Here is a 24,311-nt window from a genome sequence, read left to right as displayed (position 1 = left end):
GTTCACGTGCTGTAAATCATGAGAATTATGTCAAAAGGAGGGACCATTTTGTGTGTAGTTGAACCAAGAGTAATATATTTCAGATTTCAAGAGTGAGGACTCAGCTACCAAGTTCACACGTGAACCCATTTAAAGTCTACATCTACATCATTTTCTCACTACATGCCAAGATTGAACATGTTTACACACGTCCACATCAATCATCATCACCATATGCAGATAGCTTTGAATAAACAAACATGACAGAAAAGACTTAACAGAAACAGAGATCAGCAAACAAATTCACTAAGCATCTAAATTCACCAAAAGAGATTAGTACAAATGGTGTGAGGTTCAGGTCTCTAATCTACTTTTACCAACTTGTTTTCTAACCGCATTATTACTTAAGATTACACTCCTTTATAAAGGATTTCGATGTTCGGTTAGTCTGTTAAATTCACCACATTCTACTTCCACACCATGTCACTGGAGCTTGCTCCCTTTGAACTTCATGGACTGACTTGTACCCACTCGTAGCGTCCAGTGAGGGGCATATCATTCACAATGTCGAAGTTGTACCTGAAGATTTTTGAAACACATGAGTGTTCATCCTACTGTAATGCAGCAAAAAAAAAAAAAAAATCCTTACTTGTCCATGAACAGCCTCTGCTGTTGCTGCTCGGCATAGGCAAAGAACTCCTCCAGTTCACTAGTTGATGGGACTGAGCTATCTCGGTCCCTTATGCAATCTCTGGTTGCTGTGCGCATCGACTTTGTGCTAGACCCTGGTGTAACAATGATCTCCAGATCCTCAGTAAAGTTACAAGGCGTGCTCTCCCTTGTGCTAAAGAAAAATCAATAAACAATTAACAACACAAAGACAATCAAAAACTGAACCAAAACTGAACATCCAGAGAAAAAGAGAAACTTGATTTAAGTAAAAAACAAAAGCTAGACTTTATGAGTTTATGGTCCCATCTGATACGCTATGCAATAAATAACAAAGAGAAGGAAAACACGTTGTCCTCTATTGAGAGAAGTTGCCCAAAAAACAGAGAATCCTACAAAAGTATTCCCCAAGTTTGCAAAAAACCCACTAGGTCCCATGAACATGACGCCACACCACAGTACTTGCACTACACTTATGAAGAAAGTCTCCATTTTTTCATATGATCTTACATATTAAAAGCTACTGACAATTACACAACAACCCCCTTTAGTAAAAAAAAACGAAAAAACCATATGTTAAAATAATTACAGTGAATGTCCCAAAGACCAAATCCCAGAGCTCTATTCCTAAACCCTAATGCATATCACTTGCAGAATCACTAGCCCCTCAAGGAGAGGAGAGGACTCAAATAATATGCACAAAAAAGGATCATAAGCTGAACCGAAGTAGTTAATATAAAACGATACATATATGTATACACAAAGAAAAGAGCTTTTGTTAACATTGATAACCTCTGCAACGTGGTACACATGAGACAGACAAACAATAACTCTGAAATATCTAATCTAACACCAAAAAGAGATCAGAGTGAGCAGTAATAACAACAGCAGTACATCAGAAGAGGAGTAAAGTCGAATATAAAATCAAACCAATCAGGTAAATTAAACATGAGAAAAGAAAGAAAAAACATTTATTTCTAGTTGTACTATAAGCTATTTTCATCTCAATAATAATAATAATAATTAAAAAAAAACATTTGATTTGAGCAAACAAGAAGCCTAACGCTCTTCATAGTTTGGGCAAAAAGAAGCTATGACACAAAACCAGACGAACTCGTGTCTTAATCTAAACCCAAAACTAACATTTTTTAATAAGACAAACAGAGAAACGCATCGAATTGGTAAGCTAGGGCACAAAAGGACGAACCTTTGTCTCGATTCAAAATCAGGACTGTTCTCTCCACAAAAAGCATCAGACTTTCCGAACCAATCATCTCCGTCTACACGAACCGAGCCCGAGCCGGAGTTAACCCGACCCTTCGAGGCAGACTCCTTAATTCTCGGCGGCTGTTTCGGCTCCGTCAGCGCCATTGGTTTCTCGAGGCGGCGGCTGCGGAGCTGAAGGTAGCAAGAGGAGTCTCCGGCCAAAGCGGAATCAGAGGCGGAGGAATTGAGCCGCTTCAAAGCTAGGGTTTTAGCGGCTCTGGTGCGAACTCCCAGAGAAGTTGGCTCGGTGGGTTCCGTGTCGTTGTTGGTAACCTTCGATTTCTTCATGTATTTGCCCATTTTGGGAGGTTGATTTTGGGGGAGAGGGGGAAGCTTAGCTCGAGAGCGGGAAAGAGAGAATGAGAGGGAAAAAGCTTCGAGGAGGGAAGCGAGGCGAGAAAAATAAAATGGGAAATGGTTTTCGAGTTTTGTGGGGTTAAATGTAGAGAAAATGAGAAAAAAAGGTGAGCCCTTTTTATTTTGTATAAATTAAATTGAGACCCCACAAATTCATCATTTTTATTCTTCAGGTCCTGTAATTAATTTGTTACATAGCATTTTAAGATTTTTGTTATTGTTGTTCAAAAACTTATCTATACTATTATCATATTGTATAATAGCACTAGAATGAATTATATAATAAGATTGATAAAAAAATGGTTTACTAAATTTGTTTGTGTTCTCACAGTTTTACATATGTTTTGACATAATACTTTTTGTTAGCTGTTCACCATGTTTTTCATGTAAAAATCATTGAACATTTCACAAAACTGAAAATATACGCTAATATTTGGAAACTTTAATATGTTTTAAAAACAAGAAATTAAGATAAAATAATATATGAGGATATGAGCTCTGTTTAATCCAAATCTAGTAAGAGTGAAGACACTAATTTACTACACAATGAAGTACTAAAGACCGAGAAGCATTATGAACCTTAGTACATCATAGGTCACTATATTAGACTAACCCCCTCTCTAGGCATTTAACTTGCACCATAATTAGTTAACTTTCATTTACAATCTCAAACACGAAGTTGTAATGATTCCCAACGTTTAGCTAGCTAACTCTAGGTCCTCTAATCTAGACGATGATTTTCCCTTTCTTTCTTTTATATGGTATCAGGTAAGTAAATCACATGTAAATTTAGGAGTTAAGACATCAAATTTGTAATTAACTTTAAGGGATTACTGATGACAATTTGTGATTAACTTTTAAGGGATTATTGATGACACTGGTCAGAGTTTTCATGAACGAACATACTTTTCTGAATTGCACAAGAATACACTATTTTCAGAGACAGAAGCACCAGGGACAATGGTAATATTGTTGAAATAATTGAGTCAATGCCAAAACTGGAAGTTCATAGAATATTTCATCTGCTTATCTCTTCCTAAACAAGAATCATCAAAAGGGCACCAAAAAACGAGGTCGACGGTAAGAAAAAATAAATACAATTCTCAGTTATAAGATTTCACTTCCACCGGAGAGATTGTCTAATTCCGGTGAAGATGAGCCCAACTGATCTACCGATCAAGGTGACAAGAAAGAATGATATGATGCTACTCACTTTATCCAGCACCACTTTGATGATTGGCATTCCAATATCTGACAACTCCAGAAACAGACTGAAGTAGTACCTCCTGTACACACATCAAACACTTTCTCATGTAACATCTCTATGTACTTCCAGTCTTGTAATCAGAGGTAAAAGAAAGAGAGAGGCTTTACCATCCCGATAGAGCCTTAAGCTCCTTTGTTCGTTTAACAGGCAATGAGAAGTCACTGATTACGGAGTATCGTAAGGGTGCTGATGATGAGGCAGCTTTAGCTTTTCCCGGTGTGAGCTTTCTCCACCAATTACCGCCTTTTACATCATCACCACCATCAGGGTTGTTTATAACTTGAGTTTGAAGAACGTAGAGGTCAAAGCGATCCTCATACATCGACACAACTGATTCCATGTTCTGATGCAACCACTGGTATAGAGCTACCTACCAAAGTAGAAAATGAAACCTTTTTTTTCCATGAGAGATGAGATGTAAGGTTGAACTATAAACACAATGGGAAGTGTTTTTATTTTACCTCATTACGTAGTTTTTGTAGTGCTCTACTAGAAAGGCTACAGATATCTAATCCTCCGCTGTTCACTTCATTTGAAAACTTGCTGTCTACAGAAATGAGCTCTAGATAGATGCTAGCGACCCCATCTGCTAAAGTTATGATGAAGTCTTCCAAAATGGCAACTCCGTGAGTGCGAAACAAGGTAAGGTCGTAGCAGGAAGCTTTCCTGGAAGATCCAAATCTGTGAAAATATAAGAAGTCTGCAAACAGATCCTCCTTGCCTGATTTTCTTATTTTATCAAAAATAGCGTCCTTTGCATTGAGCATTTTGTTCAGCAAAGGAGTAATCGCCTGCACATCATGGGATAGATTCTGGAGTTCATTTCAAATCTGGTATTCAAATAATGAAAGGAACAAAATAATATATATATAGTTTTGCACTATATATGATCCACTTACCTCAGTGTTTTCCATACACAGTTCCCTTTTTAGCCAAGCCGTGCATGCTCCTTGATATGCTTTGCGGACAATATTAGTAAAACTAACTATCCACTCATCCGAATTGGTTGTATTAGATATCTTATTTGTCTGCAGAACAAATACAATAGCTGATCACAAGGTATGGAGAAAGCATATCAAACTAGTGTCTTGGATGTCACTAAGGGAAGAAAATAACAGATCTTGCTAGTAGCGAAGGAGGAAACAAAAAAAATGAGTCAATAAGTTCTTGCTAAAGGAAGTTTGATTCAAATCTTCACCTACAATAACTTTTTTAAGCAGGTTTGTGTGTTTCAACATTTTTACATGAACTGGTATCTTCTATGCTAGAACATGGACATTGATGCAATTACTTGACTCAAAATGGATATGCTGCTTTTTGCTGATACACTATTTTTTGGTAATGATGATATACACCCCTGAACTATAAATCACTGGAAACTCTTAAAAACCAAATATGCTCAAACTGAAAAACTGAAGAAAGCATGTACAAAGCTGACCTCTTCTTCAAGTTTCTGAAAACATGACCAGAGCAAGTACATCTGTGGCCCTTCAGATATCGCATACAAGCTCAGCGGGGGTTTCCCTTGAGGCGGTTTGGCTTTCAGGACTCTGCTTCCAAGTGAACTCTCACGCTTGATGGCGTCTAAAGAATCTAAAAGCTTTGCTTTCACCACATCCCATACAGACTTCAAATCACCCTCAAAATCTGTGTCCCCAAAGCCAAAAGTATAGAACAAAGGGGGCTGTGTTAATACACAACAATTTGCTGTATTGATGGTACTATACAGCTATACTACTCTTACCTACCAGAAGATTCTGAAGTCCCAACATCTGGATTCTCCTCCACGGTGTTCTTTGTGGAAGAGTAAGCAGAGTTTTGAAGAGGAATCACTCCAGCCATATATGTAAGGAAAACACTGGCTATAAGGAGAACTTGGTCACCGATAGGGACCCAACCGGAACCAGCGACAGCATCAAACTCTGCCAGAGATGCCAAGCAAGTACACTTACAAGAAGACTCTCCACGAGATAAATAATCTCCAAGATTCAAGGAGGTAGAAACATAACGTCTGCGAGCTTCCCCTGATGGTCTACAAGTGATGCCGCAACTCCCAAAAGGCTTCCTACGAAACGGCATTGAATTTTATCACATGTCCAAGAACAACAGAGCAGCTTTGTAGTTAGCTGATAATGTAGAGAATAAAAATCTAACCTTTGGGCACAAGGATTCTTAGAGAGACAGCTTATTTTACTAAAGTGAACCGTAGGCATCTGTAGATGAATGCATAGTGATGGAGATACAGCATGTCCAACCATTGGTAAAACCTTAGAACTCACGACAAACACATGCTTAATCTCGCAAGGAGATCATCCCACACTCCAATCTCTACATCACAAGGAGAAAAAAATAAGTATATCAAAATTTCAGAAACAAGAATTGCAACAAGGCTTTAGGCTAAGAAAAGAAAAGACAAAGTTTTGTATCTAAGACATTCAGTTTGAGGAGGTTTTGAATATCCAGTGTCAGATAACGTATAGAATACAATCCGAAGAAACAGAAATTACATTCATTAAGGAGGGAGGCTAATCTACATTGAGATTCAAGAGTCAAATAGTCAGCTTCGGGGAGAGACAATAAAACTCAGATAAGCTAGAGTGTGAAACTGGCGAACAGACCTGTAAAACTCGCAAGAACCAAGAACCAAGACCTGTAAAACTCAGAAGGAGAACAGCGCAAGGACGAATTGAGAAAGAAGCAGAGATATTGCCTTAGAAGAGTTTTCGTCTCATCGTCGTAGTTCAAGAATGTTTCTGAGCTAGGTAAACAACAGGGGTGGTGGCGCAGTTGGCTAGCGCGTAGGTCTCATAGCTATCTGAGTAATCCTGAGGTCGAGAGTTCGAGCCTCTCTCACCCCATTAATCTTTTTGTTTCTCAACTGAAACGCTGACTTAATTTATATTTCGTCCCACATCGGTTAGTTAGTCGTTTTACTTTGAGTATATATGTAGTGAGTAGAGCATAACCAAACGTGTTCGTAGAAAGGAGAGATGGTTGGCATCTCCTCTGACAGAGACGGGATTGACCTTCGGGTCCTGAACACATCCGGTTAAGGCTCTCCACCCTCGGGTGGATCTAACCCAATTTTTTTTGGGCTTTTATTTTTTTTATTTTTGAGCCTCTTCTTACTCAGTCTACTTGTCATGATCTCTTGTTTTCTTCTACAAGGAGCTTGACAAAGTGATTGGCATGACAAGTTCCATTCATTGGGTAAACATAATTAACGTTTTAGATAGATCCTCAAAGCGTGACTAACTTGTTTTGTATAAAATGAAACTCTGTATTAGGAGAATAACAAAATCAAAACTCCCACACTTGATGTTCGAGTTTAAAGATAGACATTACGAGTCATATGTCGTTCGTGTTTCCAACCTCAGCTGATAGTTTATGTTGATTCTCCCAAGGCTTCAGATGCATAATTGTCAATCACATTCAACAAAGCTTAGAAGCTCCTGTCAACGAACCAGAGATGGATGCGGAAAGTGGGAATTAGACTGCGACATTGATCTCAATGTTGTCTATGAGCCTAACCGTTCCAAACCAGGCAGCAACACAAATCACTACTCCACTCTCTATCTGTTCTACTCCTTCAAGAGTTTCTTGATCAACAATCTGCATGTTGTACACACCATCATTCCTCACATCAACACTGAATGTTATGTGCATAAAGCCTATTTTACTCGCACCAGATTATTCCACTTCCAATCAAATTTGCTGGTTCAGTTAAATGTATGTTCCGTCATAATATGATGCTTACCTCGACATAATCAATTCTTCCTGCAGCTCCAACAATCTCTGAAATTATCATATCCTTAAGCTCTTTACAACTGGTTTGCCCTTGTTGTGCAGAATCTTTAGCCATGGCCAGTGACCTACTTATAGACAACGCCTGCCACAACATTAAGAAGAAGAAAAAACAGAACCGTTCAATCAGCAAGTAGTAGCAATGTAATGCAAAACATGGGATGTGTTAGCTATACCCTTTGCCTTTCTTCAGCTGAAAGATGAACATTCCTAGAACTCATAGCAAGCCCATCCTTCTCTCTAGCTATATCCGATCCCACTATCTCAATCCCAAAATCAAGATCTCGAACCTGTATAAGAAGAGAGACATTAAATCTGAAACAAGTCAAATCTCACAAGCGTTCATTCTCGTAAGACTCTCACCATTCTCTTGATAAGCCGCCACTGCTGATAATCCTTTTTGCCAAACATAGCAACATCAGGCTCGACGATATTGAAAAGCTTCGTAACAATAGTGGCTACACCTCTGAAGAAGACAGGCCTGCTCTTCCCACACAAACCTTTCTCCAACCTCTCTACTCTAACCCACGTCTCGTGTCCTAACCCACCTTCCTCCACGCAGCTCACCACCTTCCCTCCTCCACTTCCGCCGCCGCTGTTTGTCTTCTCATTCCTAACGCCGTCGTAGTCGTAGAGGTTTTTCGGGTTGAACACGACGATTACAGAACCGGAGGAGGAAACGGCGGCGAGCTTGGCGAGGTCGCCGGAGAAATCGGAAGGGTAAGTGGAGAGATCTTCGGTGGGGGAGAACTGGCCTGGGTTGACGTAGATTGAGACGACGGTGACGTCGGAGAGTGTGAGGGATTGGCGGACGAGAGACAAGTGACCGTCGTGGAGGAAGCCCATCGTGGGGACCAAACCGATGGTCTTCCCTTGAGATCTCATGCTTCTTGACCATCTTCTCATCGCTTCTTTATCTCTGATGACCTCTGGTTCTCTGGTTTCCATTGTTTGGATGGTCTGCTGAAGTGACGGATTTGGGGGAGATTCAGACAGAACTCGATGTTTGTTTAAGGTGTTTTGTCGCTGTTCCCGAGCAGATAAAAAATGGCTCTCCGGTATAGGCTCTCTGAACCAAGAAGAACACAAAACCAAGTATTTCGGTTTGACCAAAAACGTATCCTGGTTTGATAGCTTTCAACTTTTAACCGGTTCGATAGATTTCAACATTTGACTATAACTGGTTCTTTGGATTCGTACTCAAACTAATTTAAATTAATGAACCTGGTGCTATGTTTTGAATTTGGTTTAATCCGGTACAATTAGTGAGCACATGGAATTTAACTCATTAAATTGCGGTATTATGCCTAATCATTGAATTTTTTATCCACAGTAATAGGCTCTATGAACCAAGAAGTTGAAAGCTATCAAGCCAGCTTTTGCATCTGAGGTAAGTGAGTTCAAATCTGTGTGAGACCGGATCCAGTACCTATAGATTTCCTTGCAATACAAGTTCGAACAAAGAAGCGTGTTTTCTCTATGTCATGTCAGTACGTCCGTTCTTTATCGGATGAAATTCGTCTTTTGCAATTCCTACTAAAATTTATATTTGTATATTTACCGTGATTAAAAATCCAGTGTAATAAAGATTTTAAGACATGTAACTCTTATATGTTCGTCTTCAGTAATAAATATTTATTTTTTATCTATGGATAAACCATGTTAAACTTTATATCGTATCCAACCGATGATCCACTGGAGTCTTAACACTCAACCACTGATATCAACCGTAAGTAAAGCAACTAGAAGTCCTCAAGGTGACACTATTATTGTTGTATTTACAGAATTTACGCAAGAAAACATTATATGTTCTAACACATTAAACTATGAAACACGAAATATATATGATACATTTAGGAAACATAAAATCAAACTGTTAGCAAACTAGCTGATTTCTAAAAGAAGAGATCTGTTCGAAGATTGGCAATCTCTTAGATCTGAAACTAGTGGTCGTAATCTGTTCAAGCCCAAGAACAAAATCATCGTCTAAGATATTCCCCAATACATTCTCCATCTCAGCATCTCGCCGAAGTGGCAGGGAAGCCTCTAGCTCACTCAGGAGCTCATCAGCTCGTTGCCTTGTTTTACAATCATCCGCACCCAAAACCCTAGACTCGAGAACATCGTCAAGAACCGATCTTCCTTCCTCAAACCTGCCTTGTTTGATAAGACACATCGCGAGGTTGCAAGATTTGTTAGCGTCTGGCTCCACCATCTGTGCTTTTCTGTATACCGCTTCTGCTGACAAGTACTTGGCTTGTTGCATGTATGCCCATCCCAAGTTCCCCTGGTATATTTATTCCATGTTAAATGGTTAGTCCACCATGCGGAAAATAAAACAAACATAAGTTGGTCACATGTTGTTATTGGATCATTATATACCAGTAGTCTTGCGATTTCTTGTTGAACGGTCACTTGAAACTTTTTGCCGTGGGATCGAGCGGTCTTTGTGGGTTTACCGTTGAAAGTCTCTCCTTGATAGATCTGCCTTAGTTTCCTCTTCAACAACTCAACTTGCTCCTCCATTCTCCCGCATTTCTATTCATTTGTAAGAAATCACCACATATGAGTGCTTTGATAACATATTATTAATAATAGTTTAAGACTAATTAATCTCCAAGACCCACAGTTTATTTATATTTGAGTGCAAGTAGATAAATGTGCGGTTATAGTAGGACCTTGTATAAGTCGATGAGGACATTGTCGAGGGAATCTTGGGAGTTCTTGGAACAACGAGGACGAAAAGATTTGATGGCTTCGATGGCTTCTTCAGAACGGTCAAGTTGTTTCATTACAACAGCCATGTCCTTGAGAGCACTGTCTACTCTGTCTCCTGTGTTAATGGCTTTCCAAAACCACACTATTGCCATCTCCGGGTTCTTCTCTATCAACTGCAAACCAACATATATATACGTTTTAAAAAAGGTTAAATTGCATATATTTACGTTCTCTTATTTGCTAATAATCTAACTTCACTATTCCCATTAAATATTTATATATGTGCATATATATATATCATATGTGAGCAAGTGTGAGCATCAAAAGTATGAGAGGATGTGCTAATATAAAACTGTAAAGAAGAATAATCTTTGGGACGTGAGACTTTTTGCACCACTCGAATGAAAAGTAAACGCGAATAATAATGAATCCGCACGTTTTGGTGCAAGTAGCGACTCTCGTTTTACCGAAAGAAAACTAGTGACTCTCGTACGCACACCACAAGATTACTTTCTAGTGCTGTAGTCTACATCGTAACATATTAATCAGTTTGGTTTTATTGCACAATTAGCTAAAAATTTGGAAAAAGATTTGAGATTATAGTAACAAAACTACCTTTTTGTTCCATCGTTCAAACTCGGTTTTAACAACTTTGCAACTACTAATACTCACTCCGTTTCAATTTAGTTGTCGTTTCAATTTAGTTGTCTTTGTAGTATTTACAAACCTTTTTTTTTTTCACAATAGTATGTACAAACCTAAAACCGGAGGGAATACCAAACTTTCAGGCATAAATTTTTCTTTAAACAGATTACAAGTATGGCTTGTCTTATAATTAGCGACCAAGTCACTCACTAATTTTTAATCCAAACAGAAAAATACAACAGTATCCAATCCAAATTACACCAAAATTCACACTAAACATATGTATTTCCATACTTCTATCTTATATCTGAATACTTTTCATTTATAAAGTCTATAAAGTAGTAGATGAAATCGGTAGAAACTACCATATAAATGAATGTGTGATCTTGTAAGAGTTTGATTCGCAAAAAAAAAACTGAAAAACAAAAAGCAAAAAGCAAAACTCAAAGAAGAAGAATATGTACCTGAGCATGTTTGGCTTTGACATAGGGAGTATCCCCACATGGAACTTTGTGAATCACATGAAACAGTTCACTATCTTTCATCAGATTGCTTCTTGTTGAGTTGGTATTGTTACTCTTCATCTTCTTCAAGCTTCTCTCCATCTCTTTCTCTCTCTGAATAATTAAAGCCTATACAGAGTGTCTTAATTTATACACGCTGGGAGAGACAACTTCAAAAATATACATATATATATATATATGCGTTCTGTTGTAACTTTAGTAAATGAATTCGGACAATATCTCGGCTTTGTTCTTAGTATATGCCACGTGACCTGAAGACTTCTTACCACACGTAGGTGACCGAGCTAAATGTGTGTCATTTTACCATTGCCGTCTTCTCTCTCTATATTTTTGGTACCTTTATTGGTATATTATAGGTTATTAAAAGCCAAAAGGTTCTATTTCTATTTATTCGACTCATATTGTTACGGTGTCATACGGTGTATCAAAAGCCTCTCGTTGTTCTTATTACCTAGCAATTCTGACCGCTCAGTCAAATATTTTAGCTAAAGGCTTATCGATTTACCTTGTGGGACACTGCCTTTGCACGCTCTTGTTGGCTTCCTTCCAATACTCTCTCCATCGGAGATTAAAAAAAAATATAATACACTAAGGGGGTATTAGTGGGATATGGATTTGTAGTGATTGTTAAAATTCTCAAATTCTATTGTTATTGGTTGGTGGATTCTAAGATTCTTACTAAAATCTATTGTTATTGGTTTGATGATTGTTTAATGACTTACAAAATCTCTTGTTATTCAAAAAGTTTGGTTTTTAATGATTCTAAGTTTCCATCAAATCTAGAGTTATCGGGAATTGAATTCTAGATAATTTTACTCATAAGACAAAACTTCAAAAATTTTGCATATTTCCTTTAGATTCTTAAAATCCTTGAATTAGTACATTTTCATAAACTTTTAAAATATGAAATACTCTTTATAACTCTTTACAAATTTAACAAATCTCTTGACTTTTAAAATCAACCAACTCTATAAAAATTATACTCCCACTAACCCCCCCCCCCTAAGATAACCCTATTTAATGTATAATTAATTAAATGATAATGATTTAAATAAAAATTGATTGGTTATTCAAAAGGGTAAAAAGTAGATTTAATGTACAAAATTTAATTAAAATTATGGAATGATACTTATTTTGAAACAAAATTAAAAACTTAAAATGACATTTATTATGAAATAAAGAGACTAATTTACAAGACCATTTATTTTCGTCAACCGTTTGCAACGATAACATTTACTATGTGAAGTTAAATATAATGTGTTTTGTGACAATGATAACGCCTGTCATTTTTCAGTTCCATGGATATAGATCATTGGTTCACGACATATGTGTAACTAATTTAAATGAAAATTTTAACATTTTAATTTTTTGAGCAACTTTTACATAAATTCATATCAGATTATAACATTAAGTATATAGTATACAATATCTAAATATAGATGTATATTATGTTATACTAATCTCAATTATGTAATTTACATATTACTATATTTAATGTTAACTAAATTTGTAGGTAGCTAAATTTAACAAATATTTCAAAAACTTTATGTAATTGTTATCTTCTCCATCATTTCGACTTTTTTTTTCCTTTGTAGTATATTCAGAATTTAGATGCATATGTTATAACCTGAATTTTAACAATATTTTAAATAATAATATAAATTTTCTTTTTAGATTTATGGTTTATAGAAAAACATTTCACTATTATTTCCCTTGGCGTTTTTGTAGCTTAGATTAATCACATTTCATATTCCAAACTAGGGGGAAAAAGTTCAGTCCGATTCATGTACACTCTTATTTCTATTGATTACTTGGTCGAATGATAATTTAATAGGTGTCAAAGGGGGTAATGTACAGAACAGTCTAAGCAGATTCGCAGCAAGTGGTGCAAGGCATTTCAACCTTTCATTACAAGCAGAGGCAGATCTATTAAGGCTATAGGGAGTCACATGACACCCCTAAAATAATCAAATAAATAAAATTGTATAAAATTTATTAAATAAATTGTAGCAGAAATAGTTGTGATGTTATTATTAACACCCCATAACCGAAGGTTCAAATTCCCATTGACACTTTTCCATTTTTAGTTTCAAGGATTATACATACTTCTTCTGTTTCTTAAAGTTACATATTTTTTTTAAAAAATTTGTTTCAAAAAAATCTATTTTTTATATTTTCAATGCATATTTTATTAATTAATTACAAATTTCAAAAAACTTAACTATACTAGCTGAATTTTGATTAGCTTAAATTATGAAAAAGATAAACACAAAAAAATATATAAATTTAATATGTTTTATTAAAACGTGTGAAAAATCTAGAAAATATTATTATTTTAAGGAACAAAAGGAGTATATGATATAAGTTAAGTAAACCACTGGATCCGTCACTAATTACAAGAGAAAAGTTTCAAGAACTCAATATTTATATAATTTTAATGATCCCTCGTCATATGAATCACTTCAAATAAATAACTAAAATATCTGAGTTGTAACCACATCAATAAAAATTCTAGCAAAAAAAAAGAAAAACCACATCAATAAATAAATAAATAAAATCATCGTCACTCTCAGACGTATATGTATGAATCTAGACATTATCGGAAGCGGTATTCACTAGTCAACAAACGTTGCCGCTTGCACCAGAGAAATCATCATACTGATGACATAGGACCACAGACAATAAGCCATTACTATTTTGGATTATACACGATAAAAATACTATTAAATAAGGAGAATAACGACACGATTGCAAAAATTTTGTGGAGTAAGTCCGCGAAAACCAATTTGTGACGGCCGTGGAGTTTTACTTTTGTCGGCTGTGTCAATATACAATCTGTTACCGTCAAGAGTGATATTGTAGGTTTTTTGTGAGCGGAACAGTGATACTTTTGCATTTGTTTTGAGTGGGATATAAGTTTGCAAAACATCTATTTTTAAGAAACAGAGAGATTAGTATTTAGTTGGATAATGATCCGAATAAAACATGTACATGTCCTTCATCTACTTTTTTGTTTGTGTGCCGACAGTTGTCTTTTCATTTAAAGTTAGTAGGTTTAAAACATGAACATAACACGTTAAACACGAAGCAATGTCATGAGCTCGTCAAAATGACGTCTGCTGAGGCAGTGTCACGAGCTCATGTGGCGCACTAAAACATACTGTCATGTCTCTCACCCACCAAGTTACGAGCCTTCTAGATGATGATTCTGTGTATCCACGATTATTTAACTAAAAATGTGTTAGTAACAGAGAGGATAAGAAGATGAGAGCATTTAAGTTACCTTTAGACTTATCAACGTGTTAGAAAGCCCGACTGGGACCAAACTTACAATGATATAAGTTTCGTTGGGGCCATCATCGTGTTTGAATCATTATTTACAATTTACATGTTGCTTCTAAAATTTGATACAAAATAGTTTAACTCTAATCACGTGCTTTTCCTTCTTTTACGTATTTACCTAATTGTGTAAAATATTATTTTCTGTTGATTACATAATTATATATATATAAAACAATTCTCTTAAATAGCTATTTTTAAGTGTTTGTCACAAAAATAGACTTAAAAAAAAATAACCAAAATAACCCTTTTTTATTTTGAAATTTTCAATTTTTTTTTTAATTTGAAACAATATCCCAAAACTTCACCCCTTAACTCTAAACCCTAAGTCTAGATTAGTTAATCCAAAATTAAAAATATATTTTTAACCCTTTAATAAAACTTATTTTGGTTATTTTCTTCAATGAGTGCTATTTTTTGTGACAAAAACTTAAAAATGGCTATTTTAAAGAATTTCTCATATATATCTATACTATTATTTGCGAAGTAAATTTTTGCAATGGAGCTCTCACGTTAAAAGTTAGAGCGGTTAATATCGTTTATAATCTTAATGAATAAACTATCTAAATTAATCAAAAAATAAAAACGAATTATCTGATTAAATAAGTGATTAAAATTAATAACAATAACAATAAGAATTATCTAAAAATTAATAACAATAAGAATTATCTAAAATATAAATAATTATAAACGAATTTGTACTAATAATATTATATTTATATATTATATTAGATAATTGACTATAAATAAACTTAATAAAATTTTCAAAAATAAAAACACGTTTTAAAACATAAGATAATTCTTAGATATATTATGTTGTTATCTGAAAATAATATTTTATTATAAAATTTATAGTTAGATAAAACAATTTATAATTAAATGCTAGTGATTTTCTAAAATAATTCTAATATGTGAATGTTTTTAAAATTTAACACAACAATAACCATTTATATATTTTGATAAAAAAGAATGAATATATATTAATAATATTTTATTTATATGTTACATTAGATAATTGACTATAAGTAAATATAATAAAATTATCAAAAATAAAATATATTTATAAAACATAAGATAATTCTTAAATATGTTGTGTTTTTATCTGAAAATATTTTTTTTTATTATAAAATATAATTTTTAATGTCTGATTTATCTTTTTGAAATCATAATTAATAATTTATTGTGTTTGTTTTGATTTAATAGTTATAAATAGAAGAACACTATGCCCGCATATGCGGGCAGAACACCTAATATATACGTATTTGCGTACAGTTTGGTCAAAAAATTCGATGGACGGGTGGCTTATATATAATTTCTAGTTGATAGTCAATCTTGCAAATAAAGGATACTTTGAGGGTTTTATTGTATAACATCCTCTTTGATGTCTTTACTCTTTTACATTGTTTCACATCTAACGATACCGTTAGATTTTCTTGCAAACTACTAAAGCTAAGCCCAAAACATATAACGCCCAGCCAATGGAAAAACCACTGTACGAAGGCTAAATGGGCCGCAACAGATCCATAAACATAAACCCTAATGGTTTAATACCTTTTTGTTGTGCGACTGAGAAGTAGCCAACTAGGTGAAGACAAGTTTTTTTTTTTTTTTGATAAAGCGTTTTTTAGGTGAAGACAAGTTGCAAGGGGAAGTGGGCGTGAAGACCAGTCAGGACACATTATCAGTCTTTATGTCTACCCATTTGCTTTCTCAAGTTATGGAGCATTCTTCCTTTTTCTTACACCAACTTGGCATCACTTTCCAAATCTTTGGTCAAGAGATAAGTGTCCTTAATGTGTGTTTGTTAGTATGTTTCTCAATTACACATTTTTAAAGAAACCAATTAATCTTGTGATCTGTGAAAGACAAGTGAAGAAGTCTTAAGTTCATTAAAGGCATGGTCAGCATTAACAAAGGAGGAAGTTTATGATTAGACCAATAGCAAATATGAGTTCCATTTAAACTAGTAGCAAAACAGAACAAAAACTTCTCATCTCAAGATAGAAGAAAAAGAAGTTCCATTTCCCAATTTAAAAGTCTCTTTCTTTCCCACCAATCATTCTTCTTCTCATCTACATGCAAGACCTTTAACTCTTTCTCTTTATCTCTGACTCTCTCTTATCTCCTCTGTTCCCAAGCCCATACGGGTAATAGAACCTGCCCCCAAAGTTGGCTCTGCAACAGAAGAGAACATAACACTTGACAGTAACAGCACCTAATGAATCCACTCACAGATTCAGATTCTTCACATTTTCCAACTCTCCTCAAACACCATCTTAAACTTGACTTCTTCTCTACTTCACATCTTCTCCACTGCCTTTTTAAACTCATCTTCTCAAGTCCACAACATACACATTCTCTCTCTCTTAGTCTTCAACTCAAGGTATATAAATAAATAGTCATATCGTTTTCATTAATATCTCGGTTTATGGTTGGCTGTACATGTTGTTTTGGCACTCACTGGAAGTTAATCTTATGCTTAGTACCTTTTCCTCTGTATAGATAACATAGAATGGAAGATGATCATCACCATCAAGTAGAAGACAAAGAGATCAACGAAACTAAAGAAGCCAGCAAGGCAGAAGAAGACACATCTTCATCAAGAGTATTCTCTTGCCTCTTTTGTTCTAGAAAGTTCCAGAGTTCCCAAGCCTTAGGAGGCCACCAGAACGCCCACAAGAAGGAGCGAACCGCTGCTAGAAGAGCCAAAAGGGCTTACGATTTAGTCAACAACAATGACTTTCTTCACACGCTACCTGTATTCTTACCATCTCCTTCTCCGCACCACTTGACCTTCTTAAGCTACCCTTCATCAGCCTCCCTTGGCTGCTTTCCAGCTGCTCAACCCGACCATCCAATCTTCAGATCCAACGACGTGCATGCTGTGTTGGCGACATCCCACCAAGGCAGAGATAGCAGAGGAGGGTATTTTGGTCAGCAGCAACGTGTTCAAATTTTGGATCATAATTGTAACGTGGTGACTAGTGAGAACGGTAGAGATCATTGTCTTGATCTCTCCCTCCATTTGTAACCTTAGCGTTTTATTGTTAGACCAGTGGGAAAAGATCTGAATTTATTAAACTTGACCCTGATCCGTCAACTTTAAACCCTGTTTCCCGACGTCTTTGAATTGGTGTTATATTCTCTACTTTAACACCAACTCTCTGCTTTTTTTTTTTTTCCCGTCAATATGATTTTATATATTAAAGGATATGGGCCAAGCCCAGAATCATTACAATAAAAGCCCATACTACAACTAAACCCGATAACCAAAAGGGCCCATAACCTTCCGGCCCAACAAGAGAAACCCTAATCTCCCTACAGGAAAGAGAGCAGCCGCGTCGAATGTCCAGCTTTTCCGAAGCACGGACACGTGTTGCCATCCTCGACGACGAGGGGCACGTGTCACACGGACGCCTCATCTCCACCACCTCTCATCTTCGTCGGAGATCCAGCCTTCGGATCTCTCGACCAAAACGGAGCACTGCAGCTCCGCCAAACCTCACTTCAAACCTCTTTGGGCCTCTGAAACCGGAGAGCATCGATCGCCATGGCGAGAGCTCCCCCAACACAGTTCACCGCAACCACCCAAAGAAATTAACGCATGCAACTTGAACCGATTCCACCGGAGAGCCTCACTCTCCTCCGGCAAAAACACAAAAAAACCTAAAACTAAGCGAAGAGAAAAAATTAAACTAAAAGGACGAAACCCAAAAGGACAAGGGGACGAGATCCGGCGACGCGAAGCTGTGAAAGCCTTCACCCCCCGGGGACTAGAGCCGACGACGGCGGAACTAAGGAAGCTTCCCCGCCGCGGATGCAAAGTCCGGCGATGACGGATCTGTGAGAGCCTCCGTCTCCCGGAAACCGAAAACTCAACTAAACCATCCCCTCCTTCCCGCAACCGCGTCGTGACTCCAGAACCACAACCACCGGCGATTGTTGGGTGACCAGAGCTCCGACAGACAGAAACCGGAGAAGGAGAGAAGGAGACAAAGACTGGTGATTTATTCTGAAGGAGGAAAAGACTCCGGCGGCGGCACGGACGCTCACGCGCCGACCGACCGCCGGAACCCCAAAATTTCTCTCTAACTTTTTCTCTCTAACTTTCTCTGCACCAACTCTCTGCTTTATGTTGACAGTTTTAAGTGTTTTTAAATATTCACATTTGAATGAACGTATAACCAAGTTAATTAGTGTTCTCTTGTTGGTCTGGCTTCTATAGAGAAATTAGCAGAACGAATCATCTTCCTTAGTGAGAGCTATTAGCTATAATTAAGTCGAAAGTATTCTTGGTAATTAGTATTGAGATTCTATCGCATGATGGTTACTCAAAAATCTTCAAACTCCAATCTAATGAGAAAGCTCATGCTTGGTCTCCTTTACTTGATAATTACATGTTGGTGTAATCAAGATACAAGAAAATGGTTTTGATTATAAGAAAAGGGTTTGACCATTAACAAACACAGTTAGTAAATATAGAACATGGTCTCTCTCGTACTCTAGTCTCGTACATGACTGATAAATAGTGTACACATGTTACAAAAGCATATGCGGACTTACACATACAAAATAAGAGGAAGAAGCATGGTCTTATGCTTTAGCAGTTTCTTAAACGCTGTTAAGAGTATAAAACATGTTCTACTGATTTTATTAGATATGCAGAATTAGGTTGGATTATTTAGTTTGGGGAAGTCTTCCATGAAAGTAAAAGGGGGGGGGGGGGGGGGGGGAGAATATCATGACAACCCATTTTATTTTACAATACTTTTAGATTCAGCATGAAATTATCTGGCAACAAATGATGCGTAAGAGTCAATGCATTTATAATATATGGTATAATATCTTATCATATGTTATAATTTCTATCTATTCATTTGACCACCACAGTGTGGGTTGACTAAAATGTTGTATATAATAGTATTTGTATGGGACAAAAAAACATATATTTTTTTTTTTTTTTGGCATCTCATTTTATTAAAAAGCCCATGAAGAGCTATAAGTAACACATATATACAAAGAGGCATAAGAAAAAGCCCAAATTTTAGAAACCCAAAAGGAAAAAAGGACAAAGTCCAAAGCCAGATCATGTCCACGTGTAGGGCTGCTACAAAAGTAAAGACACACGGCATAGAAGACCTTCTCCTTCCTCCACCGGCCTGAAACCCGATGCTATGAATTTCCGTTACCGGAAATCGACAGGGACCAAGGCAAATCGGATAACCAATTCCAGAACGGTTGAGCCAAGCCGAACCATCGATTCAAAGCTTGAATCCAGTTGTATCACGAACAAGTTAACATCAGAGATAGCTTAAATCCTTCTAATTCAGCTCAGATCATCTTTAAAGATAAAAATAAGCCTGAAGATGAAGAACCCGTAAAACGGGAATAGGATAACGCTATCTAAATTGGTAAACGTAACACAATTGAGATCCAAAATAAAAACAGAGAATCAAGGTCAAACCAAAAAAAGAAGAAATAAACAGACAAAACCGAATATAAATCCGGTAAGAACTAGACTAAATCATCATAGAGCCACGATGATTTGCTAGTGAGAGTGCCGGCAAACATGGTGCTAAACAAGCCACCAGTTTCCAGAGTCGAAACCCGACAACCGGGAGTCATAAGCCGATGAGAATCCGGTGAATCGATGAAGAAACTCATCAATCGTCCCGTTGATTCCTTCCGGCAAAAGACTACGAACACTCTCTCTGAAATCCAAATCTTTCCTCTGAAAGATTTTTTATGGATAAGAGGAAAAGAGAGGATTTCCTCTCTCTAGAGAGAAGAGAGAGGTTCTTTTGAATCCGTTACAAAAAAACATATATTACATACATCGTAAAGAAGGTTATACATAGATAAATAAAGTCTCTCACCATGTCCAATCAATTAGTCTCTTCTTGCATGGCTTTGATGGTTCTCTTCTCAGGTAAATTAACTTTGTTTATTCTTTTTCTACTATCCCATCGAAATCCACATTAGACGATACATTATGCCAAAACAGAAGCAGACGTTTCTAAACTGTGAACACTCAATTCACAATTGGCTGCAGTGTTATTGATCATTCCTAAAACTGAGGCACAGCAGAGATGCACAAAAGTGATAGCGCCCGAGACACAATGTTTGTTGTTAAATTGTAGGGAAGAGTGTTTCAAGACGTTGAATGGATTCGGAACTTGCGTTGAGAATCCACCAGGCTCTGATAATTATACATGTAATTGTATGTACAATTGTCCGAAACCACCACCAGCAGCAATCGACCATGTTAAATGACTTAAATTTTGAATATACTGTATGTTACTATGGATAATAATATTTACAATTTACAAAAAATTATAAACAGTTTAACGTATCAACGGGTCTAAACGCATCTCAGGTCTAAAGAAATTTAATTATTATCATTGTTATGAGAGCAAAGAAATAACAGAGCATGTGTATACACTATGAACAATGAAGTACTTTTGTTTACTTTCACCAATAATTCATACACGAGCATGATCCATTTTCGAAATGGTGAAACCGTTTCCGGTCCCTTACCGTTATCTTCCTCTCGTAAACCTTGGAGATGAGTTTGAGAGACGAATGACAATCCTCACAGATACGCAGGTTCTTAACAATGCGTATTGGTTTACCCGGGGTTGTGCTTATCAACCCAAACGCAACAGCGATCTTCTCGCTATGGTAATGAAGCGCGTTTTCTTTATCCTCTTCCTCCAAGTTCAGCAAAACCTGCGTGGTGATGGGTCTGTACCCAGCCAGTCTCAGTTTCTCTGAGATTTCCACAAGCTTCGAGTTAATGACTTTGGCTCTCGGGTGAGAATCATCTTCCACAAGAAACTCATGAAGCACACCATCAACGTCGATCCAGCTACACCCGGGATCTTTTCTTATATCCATCTCCTTCATCCTCAGCCTCATCTCCGAAACCTCCGACCAGTTTCCTTGAGAAGCGTACATGTTTGAGAGAGCCACATAAGCTCCACTGTCCTGAGGAACCATATCCATCAGAATATTAGCCACACGTTTCCCCATCTCCACGTTCCCGTGCATTCTGCAAGCACCCAAAAGAGCTTTCCATATCACGTCATCTGGTTTCACGGGCATGTTGTGTATAAACTGCTCAGCCTCTTCGAGAAGACCCGAGCGTCCCAATAGATCAACCATACACCCGTAGTGTTCAATCCTAGGATCTAAACCATCCACATTCACCATCTGACTAAAATACTTTCTCCCTTCTTCCACCAAACCAGCGTGGCTACAAGCGGTCAAGAGATTGATGTACGCAACATCACTAGGCTTAACTCCAGCCTCCCTCATTCTACAGAAACAGTCAATAGCATCACTTGCTAAGCCGTGTATAGCAAACCCGTTTATCATCGCACTCCAAGTAATCACGTTCTTCCTCGGTAACCTCTCAAACACCTCAACCGCTCTCTCCACAACTCCACATTTCGAGTACATATCAATCAAAGCAGAGCCAAGCACATCATCAATCTCCACTCTATTACTCCCCGCATAAGAATGCAACCACTCTCCCAACTCCAACGACCCTATCCGCGAAACCGCGGGCAAAACACTAACCAAAGTAACATAACTAAGACGCAAATCAGCTCTCCTCATCTCACAGAAAATCTCCACAGCCTCCTTGAAACACCCGTTCTTGCAGTAACCAGAGATCATAGTGTTCCAAGAAACAACGCTTCTCACACGCATTTGATCGAACAACGTCCGCGCAGCTTTACAATCACCAAGCCTCATGTAACCGTCGATCATCACATTCCATATAACAACCTCACCGTCTCTCTTTCTACCACCATCAACCATCATATTCACAGCCATATCTCTCCCTATAATGTTCTTGTAAAACAACACGCACGCGTCTCTCATCAAACCGCACATCACATACATCCTCACGAGATTGCTCATCACGAACTCGTCGCCGCTGAGCCCTAGCTTCAACGCCAGCGCGTGGATCTGCTTGCCTTCTTCGATCCTCCCGGTTTTCGCGCAGGCCTTGAGGAGAGACGGGAAGGTAAACCGGTTCGGTTCGACCGAGTCTTTCATCATCTCGTGGAAGAGTGTGATTGCGATGATTGCGTTTTCTTCGTCGCTCTCGCTGAAGCCTCGGATAATAGTGTTCCAGGAGAAGGTGTTGCGGTGAGGCATCTGGGTGAAGATCTTGTGAGCGTAATCGAGGTCGCGGTGGAGGAGATCGGAGGTGGTGGCGCAGAAGCGGAGGAGCTCCGCGGCGGCGAGAGTGTCTCGCATTTGGCCTGATTTGACGAACGTGGCGTGGATTTGGGAGAGGTCGCGCATGGTTCGGCATCTGTTGATTTGAGGGAAGAGGGAAGACGGGTGCGTTGAATGAGATGACGGTGGGTTTCCGCCGGAGGAGTAAAGCGTCTGCGTTGGGTTCATGGTGGTGACTCGCGAGTTCTTCGTCTAAGGAAAGAAGAAAGGATCGTGTGGTTCGTAACAAGATAGTGCAACAGTCTTAACTCTTAACTGTCCAATTCTGTCTTTTATTATATTTTTATAATACTCAGTTTTACAATATACTCTTTTCAAATTAATAAGCTTTTAACCTGTTTATAAATGATTAAAATAATTAAACTTTGATTATAAATAAATTTTGATTAACAATTTTCAATAGGTTTAAACCAGTAGTAATTCAATAAACTGAACTAGGGCTGGGCAAATAAACCGAATCCGAAAATCCGAACCGAACCCGATCCGATAAAAATGAATCCGAACCGATCCGAATCCGATATAAATACCGAATGGATCCTGTTTTTTGGTATTTTGGGTTATGGGTATTATCCGAACCGAACCCGGACCTAAATGGATATCCGATAGAACCCGAAACATTTAAAATCACAAAAAGAACTTCTACCAAATATGATCATAATTCTTAATATGTATCCAAAACACTTTAAGATATTATTGAACTTCTAAAATAATTATATGTTACATGAAGGTTGATGGTGGAATGTGGCGGTTGATGCCTGAAGTTTTTAGGTTTTGGTTTTGTTTTTATTGAATAATGTTTCTCATTTCATGAGAACTTATTTTTTGTTTTATGATTTCATTTATCTGGTTTTCTTTCTATCACTATCTATGTTTATATTTCGCTTGATTTTGAATGATCACGTTTGATGTTTTTTCTTATTTTTGAATCGATTTTACTTATGTTTTGGCTATTAAAATATGTAGAAATCATGTATTTTAAATTCGAAGAACCGATTTCATTTATGTTTTAGTTACAAAATAGGTACAAATCAGATATTTTTAAACCAAAGAACCGATTGGGACCCGAACCCGAAAGTACAATGGGTTATACCGGTTCTTTGAAGATTTACTAACCCCGACCCGAACCCGATAGAACCCGAACCGGTCCCGAACCGAACTTTTATATAACCCGAATGGGGTTGATTTTGATAAACCCGAAAAACCGAAACCCGAATGGATAAAACCGAAACCCGATTGGGACCCCGAATGCCCATGCCTAAACTGAACTATTTTCCTTCAAGTTTACATTTAAGAATCCTACAATGTGAACTTGGTTCTAAACATCCATAGACACATTGAGCCCAACACGGTAACAATATGTGTAAGGTCCAATTACCCGAGATTTACATGGTTAAAGGTTTAAAGCTATCTTGGTTTATAAATACAACTAAACTAGATCATAAATAAATATTATATATAAATTATTTTTATTTATTATATATTTTTTACATATT

At 37.1% G+C, this 24,311-nt stretch overlaps 7 protein-coding genes, 1 long non-coding RNA gene and 2 other non-coding genes across 14 annotated transcripts; 4 read left to right on the top strand and 6 right to left on the bottom strand.

Moving 5' to 3' along the window:
• Nucleotides 1-206: 206 nt before the first annotated feature.
• LOC103874991 (cyclin-dependent kinase inhibitor 3) lies at nt 207-2,434 on the bottom strand. Its single transcript, XM_009153433.2, has 3 exons — nt 1,856-2,434; nt 629-823; nt 207-558 (listed from the first exon to the last, which is right to left on the bottom strand). The coding sequence occupies exons 1-3, from the start codon at nt 2,212-2,214 to the stop codon at nt 489-491; spliced, it is 624 nt and encodes a 207-aa protein (XP_009151681.1). The 5' UTR covers nt 2,215-2,434; the 3' UTR covers nt 207-488.
• A 730-nt stretch (nt 2,435-3,164) lies between these two features.
• LOC103874992 lies at nt 3,165-6,512 on the bottom strand. Of its 5 annotated transcripts, none has more exons than XM_033273769.1 (9): nt 6,219-6,512; nt 6,157-6,186; nt 5,693-5,866; nt 5,283-5,603; nt 4,977-5,193; nt 4,438-4,566; nt 4,000-4,329; nt 3,646-3,908; nt 3,167-3,557 (listed from the first exon to the last, which is right to left on the bottom strand). In XM_033273769.1, exons 3-9 carry the CDS (start codon nt 5,794-5,796, stop codon nt 3,389-3,391), a joined length of 1,533 nt encoding a protein of 510 aa, XP_033129660.1. In that variant the 5' UTR covers nt 5,797-5,866; nt 6,157-6,186; nt 6,219-6,512; the 3' UTR covers nt 3,167-3,388. The 5 variants fall into 5 exon arrangements, with proteins under 5 accessions (XP_033129662.1, XP_033129660.1, XP_033129663.1 ...); XM_033273772.1 differs by having other exon boundaries at nt 4,977-5,185; nt 5,287-5,603; XM_033273771.1 differs by lacking the exon at nt 6,219-6,512 and having other exon boundaries at nt 3,165-3,557; nt 6,046-6,166.
• TRNAM-CAU lies at nt 6,311-6,396 on the top strand. Its single transcript is given in 2 exon segments — nt 6,311-6,348; nt 6,361-6,396. It is a non-coding gene; the product is annotated as a tRNA-Met (tRNA).
• Nucleotides 6,510-6,629, top strand: LOC117126336. The gene has a single exon (XR_004448908.1). It is a non-coding gene; the product is annotated as a U6atac minor spliceosomal RNA (small nuclear RNA).
• A 152-nt stretch (nt 6,630-6,781) lies between these two features.
• LOC103874993 (pantoate--beta-alanine ligase) lies at nt 6,782-8,410 on the bottom strand. The gene is made up of 4 exons (XM_009153437.3): nt 7,706-8,410; nt 7,519-7,632; nt 7,296-7,427; nt 6,782-7,150 (listed from the first exon to the last, which is right to left on the bottom strand). The coding sequence occupies exons 1-4, from the start codon at nt 8,288-8,290 to the stop codon at nt 7,028-7,030; spliced, it is 954 nt and encodes a 317-aa protein (XP_009151685.1). The 5' UTR covers nt 8,291-8,410; the 3' UTR covers nt 6,782-7,027.
• A 672-nt stretch (nt 8,411-9,082) lies between these two features.
• On the bottom strand, nt 9,083-11,433 carry LOC103874994 (protein SULFUR DEFICIENCY-INDUCED 1). The gene is made up of 4 exons (XM_009153438.2): nt 11,170-11,433; nt 10,021-10,233; nt 9,725-9,880; nt 9,083-9,629 (listed from the first exon to the last, which is right to left on the bottom strand). Exons 1-4 carry the CDS (start codon nt 11,308-11,310, stop codon nt 9,219-9,221), a joined length of 921 nt encoding a protein of 306 aa, XP_009151686.1. The 5' UTR covers nt 11,311-11,433; the 3' UTR covers nt 9,083-9,218.
• Nucleotides 11,434-15,605: 4,172 nt separating this feature from the next.
• Nucleotides 15,606-18,252, top strand: LOC103874995 (protein LATE FLOWERING). The gene is made up of 3 exons (XM_009153439.2): nt 15,606-16,153; nt 16,197-16,951; nt 17,071-18,252. The coding sequence occupies exon 3, from the start codon at nt 17,081-17,083 to the stop codon at nt 17,597-17,599; it is 519 nt and encodes a 172-aa protein (XP_009151687.1). The 5' UTR covers nt 15,606-16,153; nt 16,197-16,951; nt 17,071-17,080; the 3' UTR covers nt 17,600-18,252.
• LOC117126209 lies at nt 17,751-20,575 on the bottom strand. The gene is made up of 2 exons (XR_004448715.1): nt 20,383-20,575; nt 17,751-19,536 (listed from the first exon to the last, which is right to left on the bottom strand). It is a non-coding gene; the product is annotated as an uncharacterized LOC117126209 (long non-coding RNA).
• Nucleotides 20,375-20,920, top strand: LOC103874996 (putative defensin-like protein 165). Its single transcript, XM_018659655.2, has 2 exons — nt 20,375-20,497; nt 20,621-20,920. The coding sequence occupies exons 1-2, from the start codon at nt 20,446-20,448 to the stop codon at nt 20,839-20,841; spliced, it is 273 nt and encodes a 90-aa protein (XP_018515171.1). The 5' UTR covers nt 20,375-20,445; the 3' UTR covers nt 20,842-20,920.
• Nucleotides 20,921-20,945: 25 nt separating this feature from the next.
• LOC103875002 (pentatricopeptide repeat-containing protein At5g48910) lies at nt 20,946-23,135 on the bottom strand. Its single transcript, XM_009153444.3, has one exon. It carries the CDS (start codon nt 22,984-22,986, stop codon nt 21,040-21,042), a length of 1,947 nt encoding a protein of 648 aa, XP_009151692.1. The 5' UTR covers nt 22,987-23,135; the 3' UTR covers nt 20,946-21,039.
• Between the last annotated feature and the right edge of the window lie 1,176 nt (nt 23,136-24,311).

Source organism: Brassica rapa, chromosome A06 (assembly GCF_000309985.2).
Source record: "Brassica rapa cultivar Chiifu-401-42 chromosome A06, CAAS_Brap_v3.01, whole genome shotgun sequence".
NCBI classification, from domain to species: domain Eukaryota; kingdom Viridiplantae; phylum Streptophyta; class Magnoliopsida; order Brassicales; family Brassicaceae; genus Brassica; species Brassica rapa.
The sequence above is the reverse complement of the archived record's forward strand: the minus strand, read 5'-3'. Positions and strand labels throughout refer to the sequence as shown.

What these genes read in the sequence shown, in the direction of transcription:
- LOC103874991 (XM_009153433.2), bottom strand. Translation starts at nt 2,214, where the DNA reads ATGGGCAAATACATGAAGAAATCGAAGGTTACCAACAACGACACGGAA. An exon ending in GATTTTGAATCGAGACAAAG is followed by an intron (nt 824 to 1,855) that starts GTTCGTCCTTTT and finishes ATTTTTCTTTAG; the next exon opens with CACAAGGGAGAGCACGCCTT. An exon ending in CAGAGGCTGTTCATGGACAA is followed by an intron (nt 559 to 628) that starts GTAAGGATTTTT and finishes AAAAATCTTCAG; the next exon opens with GTACAACTTCGACATTGTGA.
- LOC103874995 (XM_009153439.2), top strand. Translation starts at nt 17,081, where the DNA reads ATGGAAGATGATCATCACCATCAAGTAGAAGACAAAGAGATCAACGAA.
- LOC103875002 (XM_009153444.3), bottom strand. Translation starts at nt 22,986, where the DNA reads ATGAACCCAACGCAGACGCTTTACTCCTCCGGCGGAAACCCACCGTCA.
- LOC103874996 (XM_018659655.2), top strand. Translation starts at nt 20,446, where the DNA reads ATGTCCAATCAATTAGTCTCTTCTTGCATGGCTTTGATGGTTCTCTTC. An exon ending in TTTGATGGTTCTCTTCTCAG is followed by an intron (nt 20,498 to 20,620) that starts GTAAATTAACTT and finishes AATTGGCTGCAG; the next exon opens with TGTTATTGATCATTCCTAAA.
- LOC103874993 (XM_009153437.3), bottom strand. Translation starts at nt 8,290, where the DNA reads ATGGAAACCAGAGAACCAGAGGTCATCAGAGATAAAGAAGCGATGAGA. An exon ending in CAGCTGAAGAAAGGCAAAGG is followed by an intron (nt 7,428 to 7,518) that starts GTATAGCTAACA and finishes ATGTTGTGGCAG; the next exon opens with GCGTTGTCTATAAGTAGGTC. An exon ending in GAAGAATTGATTATGTCGAG is followed by an intron (nt 7,151 to 7,295) that starts GTAAGCATCATA and finishes TACAACATGCAG; the next exon opens with ATTGTTGATCAAGAAACTCT.
- LOC103874992 (XM_033273770.1), bottom strand. Translation starts at nt 5,796, where the DNA reads ATGGTTGGACATGCTGTATCTCCATCACTATGCATTCATCTACAGATG. An exon ending in ACTTCAGAATCTTCTGGTAG is followed by an intron (nt 5,194 to 5,282) that starts GTAAGAGTAGTA and finishes TTTTGGCTTTGG; the next exon opens with GGACACAGATTTTGAGGGTG. An exon ending in TGTGTATGGAAAACACTGAG is followed by an intron (nt 4,330 to 4,437) that starts GTAAGTGGATCA and finishes CATGATGTGCAG; the next exon opens with GCGATTACTCCTTTGCTGAA.
- LOC103874994 (XM_009153438.2), bottom strand. Translation starts at nt 11,310, where the DNA reads ATGGAGAGAAGCTTGAAGAAGATGAAGAGTAACAATACCAACTCAACA. An exon ending in TCAAAGCCAAACATGCTCAG is followed by an intron (nt 10,234 to 11,169) that starts GTACATATTCTT and finishes GTTGGTTTGCAG; the next exon opens with TTGATAGAGAAGAACCCGGA. An exon ending in AAGAAATCGCAAGACTACTG is followed by an intron (nt 9,630 to 9,724) that starts GTATATAATGAT and finishes TAAATATACCAG; the next exon opens with GGGAACTTGGGATGGGCATA.